The following is a 6,466-nucleotide window of genomic DNA, read 5'->3' as shown; positions in this document are numbered from 1 at the left end:
AAAATTTTAAAATTTTCTGATGCAAAAAAGTATTTTTAATTTTAACATGAAAATCACTTTGCACATGGACTATTCAAAACAAATACTCGATATATTCATGGACAAATATTTTTTTTTAGTTTATTAAAAATACTTCACTAAATAATATGGTTTTTTTTGTGAATGACTTATAATGTTTACTGAAAGACTGCCATGTTTTGTGAAGATATACATACTATATTAAAAGTTAGTAGTTTCAAATCTTCAAAAACTTTGAACAAGTACAAAGAGATCACTTGGTCGGTCAAATTGACTGAATCCATGTTGAGAGAGTTAATTGGTATAATGACTGGCAGGTCCTCCTGAACCCCATAAAAACCATGGGTATTGAATTTAGACACAGCTTAAACAAACACTTCAAAAACATTAAAAAGTAAAAGTTAAACTATGTAATTTTGAAATAAAGGATGAAAAGCTAATACTATTATACAAATATATATAAGCCCCCTAGTAAAATACAGCTCTCAAATCACCTACAGTATGCCCATAAACATCCCCAAATCACTTTAACTCCAGCAAAACAGAATTCTAAGATTAGCATTTAGACTGCCAAAATTTATCCCAATCAATTATATACACAAAGCTAGCAACATCCCCTTACTCAAAAACAGACTAACAGCACTAGCCCACAAATATTACCAAACAGCAGAAACAAAAAAACTCCTTAACTGCTAAGTTACACACCATTACTAGCTCCCCTCACAAAACAATATCTCTGTATAACATATACCTTTCCTCCAAAACACTCTAGATAGGTAAAACAATTACTGATAAAGGTTTAATACTAAATTCTCTGTACAAATTCTCTGTTTTTTTTTTATTTTTATTTTCAGCACTGGGCACAGGACAGGTAGAATATTTGGCACCTGTCCTATGAAAGTGGGTTTTCTTGGGGTACTTCCATTTCCCATCACAACAAATTCTAAGGCACTTGGATTTAATGATCCCAGCCACCCTGTGATCCTGATCATTGGAAGTTTATTTCTGTGTTTTGTCAAATGTTTATTACCTTGTTTCTTCTCAAAGATGTCACGTCATCAGCTTTGGTTTTTCTCGCTGCCCTGTAACCCTCTGGACATGCCTCTGCTTCTCTCATTTCTCCATACTCCAATCCAAAGTCTGTAAACTCACTAGACAACATAGGACCAACCTCTCCAGCTAAAATTTAAATATCCCACAAATGTAACAAACAAAAATTATCATGAGTGGGGTGAAGGGGGATAACAATATCCCTGAACACCCCACGAAATTTTGTCACAATTTTTTGGGGGGGGGGGGGGATTGACACTGGCTGCGAGAAGAGGACACAAGAATTATGAGTGTATGTTCTCCACTCCAAAACTAGGCAGCATCGGGTATGTGTCTTATGATTCGTGGCAGGAGGATAGTCCCAACTGTCTGTGCCTCATGACCGGGAAGAATAATGGAAAAGCAACTTCAATTCTGATAACCCAGGAAGGGCACATGTATGCAGACTCAATACACAACCAACATTAGGCCATCAATGAACTAGACATCTCAGCAATGGTAGGAGGGGGAATGCAAACATGGTGGGTCAACTCTGGTTCGAAACCAGGCGACATTAGGAATATTTCATCCAGTCAGCAGTAGGAGGAGGATCCCTATCAACCATACATGTGAGGACTTATACTGGCTAGTCGTATACTGATCCAACACCAGACTACCTGGGAACCAACATCTAGGGGGTGGTAGGATGGGGGACACTGGCATGTGATGAATATAATTATAAGGGGAATGACCTGCACTACATTGACAGTGTCACCACCATAGGAAACAATCAGTGAGAGAATGAGAGGTGATGAATCTGATGGAACTAAGTGCAGACCATCTGTGAGCAACAAATTCTGAGGAGGAGGAGATCAAACAAAGAATGTGGTGGAACATACAAATAAAGGCAGAAGGATAGTTGTCCCCAGAGGAAGAGGAATCCTAAGGAATGAAGAGGGGAAGATTGTAACCCCGAAAGTGAGAGGTACCAACTAAGGAGCAACAAATGGCATGGACAGGGCAGAAAAATCTGTCTGAGTCCTAACAAGTATATAAGAGTGAAATAGAAGGATGGGAGAGAGGATAAGGATAGAAGTGTCCTCTCCAAGTGGCTGAAGACCAAAGGAGGATGGGCAAGACAGGAGAAATAATAAAAGGACAATGGAAAGGGCATGGGATGAGTAGCTAGCAGAAAGAAGAGAACAACTGTGACCACAAGTGATAAGAAAAAATAATATGGTATGACTGGGCATGGGTAAGATAGTGCAGAATGACACAGGGGGTCCCAGTCAGGCACAGAACAATAGTGTGTATATATAAGGAAGGATATGAATAAGGGGGAGAAAACAGGGGAGGAAACACCATGTGACATTGAGCAGCTAAAAGAGTGAAAACAAGACCACCCAATAATAGGCAAAGGCAGAGACAGCTCAACTCTGTCAAATAGCCTGGTAAAGGGAAGGGAGATGCCTGATGGTAGAACCATTAGGAGTAAAGTGTCAACCAAATGTAGAAGGACCAGGTAGAAAGATGCCCAGAAAAAATTACCAGATGGTAAAATCTCATTCCACAGGCAAAGGACCAGACTAAACCAAATAGGAAGGCGGAAGGACAAGTTCCAGTGATAGAAAAGAAACAGTAGATGTAGTATAATTGGCAGGAAAAGGGGGTGTGTGTTAACAGATGGCAAAGAACTGAGGTTAAGCCAGTGGAGGTAATGGAACACCAATGGTGGCGAAAGATCGGTCCAACCAACCATACAAATATTAGAATGAAGGAAGGGACAGGAGAACCAATGAAATCAAGGAATTCCATGAGGACTCTCACTGGTCACACAAGGATCAACTGAGTACAGCCTCAAATGAGACATTGGACATAGATGGGAGTGGAAAGAGAAAAGGAAACCAGAAGATGGCTGAAAGGAGGAGGGTAAGAGAAGTGGAGAGAAAGTCCATGGGTAAAAATGTATAAAAACCCTGAAAAAGTGGATGGAAAAGTGTGACCACAGGAGTTCAAATCATGACACTCATGCACCTACAGGCTCATCAAAAACAAGCTCAATGGGACTGACACCAGGTAGAAAAGGAAGTTGGGAATCAAAAATACAGGGATGGAAGGACAAAGAAGAGGTGCAATGGTGGATGGTAGGATTGTGGACAATGTAGTAACAACTTACGAAAGCAAGGATTGATGATGGGCAGCCACAGCCCTTGATTCAATAAAATAGGAATACCTCCAAACTTCAGGGCTAAGAAAGGGCTAGACAAATGGCTCAAAGAATGGAATAAAGATATCAAACTTGAGATAGTAGAGTACCTATAACCCTAGTTCATAACCAACAATTTCCAGTAACAAGGAGGTGAGTGAGTAGGAAAGGCAAAAGGGAAACAGCTACAGTGGAGAAGTGAAGGGAATGAGAATCACCCACAATATGCTCTGGGGCACTGGGGAGTGACTCGGATGTGAGATGTAGAGAAGAGATGTAAAGAAGCATAGGAAAAGGATCATAAAAACAGGAGTACTGGGAACTGGAGGGCGAAACCAATGCCAAAAGTCTGCCCCCCTCCAAGGCAGACCTAAGTGTGAAAATTTCAAAAGGGGATACAGAATGACTACAATTAAGGAAATAAGAATCAAATAAACAGGAAGGGAGACACTTAAAGTCATAGAAGTAGAAGTGGTCCAGGAATGGTGAACGATACAAGTTAAGAGTTAGGATTAAGAAATAGGGAACAAACAGAAGAATAAAATACAGGGAAAGAAAAGAATGGTGCATACCTGATAAATCAAGGCTGAAGAAAGCAAGAAAGTCTAAGGTTCTTTTCAACAGGGAGAGAAATTCCTAAAGCCTAATCAGGTGAAGAAACTATCAAATTTGTCATCCTCATTCACCCCACAAATGAGAGAAAGGAAAGCTTTATGAAGGGACAAGAGCTGAAGTACCTGGCAGTAAAAAGAAACCCACTATCCCAACCACAATGACTGCCACATCAATCCCAGGGAACATGTGTCCATAAGCCATCATTATTATACAACATGTGTCAGGAAATAAGCCATCTCACGCAAGTAGTAAAAGACAGTACATGAACTAATGTTTATAGATTGGAAAAAAAAATGAAATTATGTTCCATCAAAATCGCAAATCTTGTTAAATTGATAAAGAAAAAACATCTCTGGTGTGTTCAGTGCTGAGGAATAGAATGAAGATCACGAGTGCAAAATCATAGAGGGAGCTAGTGCACATGGAGGTTGTGTTGCTTTCCTATTGGTGGAGGGCTTTTACTGCATAATAATGTCATTATGCAGTAGCACATATCACAAGAAATCTTGTGAGTTTAGGTGGGAGTTGCCTAAAGGATAGCGGCATACAAATCTCTAAGGCAGATGCATGGGAAAGATAACTTCTGTGTACAGAGGTGTGTATCGCCTCGGAAGGACAGGAAAATTAACATCTAGTCAATGAAATAAAGACGTTCTAATTAGTCAAAGTAGGCCACAGCACTCGGTTATGATAGTGAACTAGCTAATGGTCAAACAACCTATCTACAGGTTTAATGTGTACTCCTGCCCATCTTCACCCATGGAACATGCACCCAAATAACTCAAGAACTTCTTGATCCCTAGATTCCCTGGGTTTACATCTGACCCTCAACCTGTGGCCTTGCTGCCTTTTGTTGCCCCTGCTGAGCAAAAGACACATGCACATCAAACTTTTTGACCCAGCCTCATTCCTAGTCTACTGTCTGGTTGTTATGCAGACAAAGGCCAATTCCAGTTTGAAAGAACAGAGATATATACTGCTCAGCTTCAACACTGTTGAGCTGATTCGGGTTAAGTGTCACATGTCTCATTGCTGACTATTAGCCTTTACCAACACTCTTGTTGTCTTTCCTTTGGGATTTTATTCTATTTACAAACTGTGCAACTGTTTTGACATGAATTAAAAGGTTTCACAAAGTGGGTGGTATCTTCTGCCTCCCCTTACTACATTTACAGCCAGCATTTTCATGCTTTAAAAATGTATTTTGTAATGAAACTACATTAAGAAAATATTCAGTAAAACTGTTTGTTTATTACATATTTCAAATTATATGACTGAAAATATTCGAATTACAACCACGTAAAACAGAGGGTACATCAAATATATATATATATATATTTGTTCGGATATCTACAATGTTATTTTTCAATTTCATGTACTGCTGACAATTTCACTCACTCATTAATATTTCAACTGATCAAGTTGAAATACGTTGGCATTATGCTTATTAGACACACCAAGTAAAACTGTGCTCTGTAAAACCCCAAATAAAACTGTGTTATCTTTCACTTCTTATAGTATAAATCTCTTTGTTTTTATTGTGAAAATAGTGAGAGTAACATCATGTGTGCTGGCATACTCACCCCTTTTGGCTTGTATGGGGAAGGGGGGATGCTTACAATGTTATGTATGAATGCTGCACGAACCAATTAATGAGACCATTGATTAATCAGTTAACCCTTTCATTAAAGGCTTGGTGGAATCTACCCAACTCATAACCACAAAATAATCCACAAGAGTAATTATACTATGATTTTTTATAATGTATGCATGTCTTTACAAAATTTTGCAGGTTACTGGTAAACATTACAAGGCTTTCATACACAAAATATCAGGTTTTTAAATTAAGTATTAAGATTTTTTAATTAAAGATTTTCTCATAAATTTTTTTCTTTCAGAATGTTGACTATCTAACATTCAAAATAATTTTGATTTTAAGATTAAAAATACTTTTATGCATTAGAACATTTTCAAATTTCACATGCAAAACCTTTATAGCCTACAGATAATTGTCAAATTTTTTTTACAAAAAACTATATATTTTATGTGTTATTTTCACTACTGTATCTCTGTACATGTTGGTTCAATTTGACTGACTTCGTAACCTAATAAAACATTAGGAAACAAATATAAATTATGCTTTTTTTTCTTTCTAGAATGACTGCAAATTATAACACGAAAACACAAATATTTAGTCTAAATAGCTTAAATTTCATAATATTATACATTTATATATATTTATTATTTTTATTATATTAATCTTTCAGCTGTGCCTGGCAAACATTATTGAAGTTACAATGACACGGCACATGTGCACTCATGTTACTGTATCCAAGAGTATAAATGGCCTTTACAAAGTGACTGTCTTGGCTGTGTTTTAGTGGACAAGTATTTTGTAAAATACAGTCACATTTCAGTTATAATACATTATATATATGTATATACATCACTACTATTTACAAATAAGTTCTTAAAGTTATTTTTCTTAAAACATAGAATATTAAATAAAGAATTGTAGAAAATAATTATCTCTTCTAGTTATGAACTTTGAACTCATTTTCTGCTTGCTGTAGGTTGCTAAGCCTTATCAAATTTTGC

The 6,466-nt window shown here is 37.3% G+C and overlaps 2 protein-coding genes across 2 annotated transcripts in view; one reads left to right on the top strand and one right to left on the bottom strand.

Moving 5' to 3' along the window:
- LOC111088891 (putative elongator complex protein 1) overlaps positions 1 to 6,194 on the top strand; it is an 8,808-nt gene extending 2,614 nt beyond the window's left edge. Inside the window, exon 4 of the mRNA XM_022400113.1 lies at positions 6,136 to 6,194. Coding sequence (XP_022255821.1) covers positions 6,136 to 6,169 — 34 coding nt within the window. The 3' untranslated portion in view covers positions 6,170 to 6,194. The remainder of the gene's footprint in view (positions 1 to 6,135) is intronic.
- Positions 1 to 6,466, bottom strand: part of LOC106471501 (transcription factor CP2-like protein 1) — a gene marked incomplete at its 3' end in the record, with an annotated part of 68,247 nt that overhangs the window by 52,607 nt on the left and 9,174 nt on the right. The gene's annotated exons all lie outside the window — the stretch shown is intronic.

This window comes from Limulus polyphemus, unplaced genomic scaffold (assembly GCF_000517525.1).
Source record: "Limulus polyphemus unplaced genomic scaffold, Limulus_polyphemus-2.1.2 Scaffold4659, whole genome shotgun sequence".
NCBI lineage: Eukaryota > Metazoa > Arthropoda > Merostomata > Xiphosura > Limulidae > Limulus > Limulus polyphemus.
This window is presented reverse-complemented; position numbering and strand designations above follow the sequence as displayed.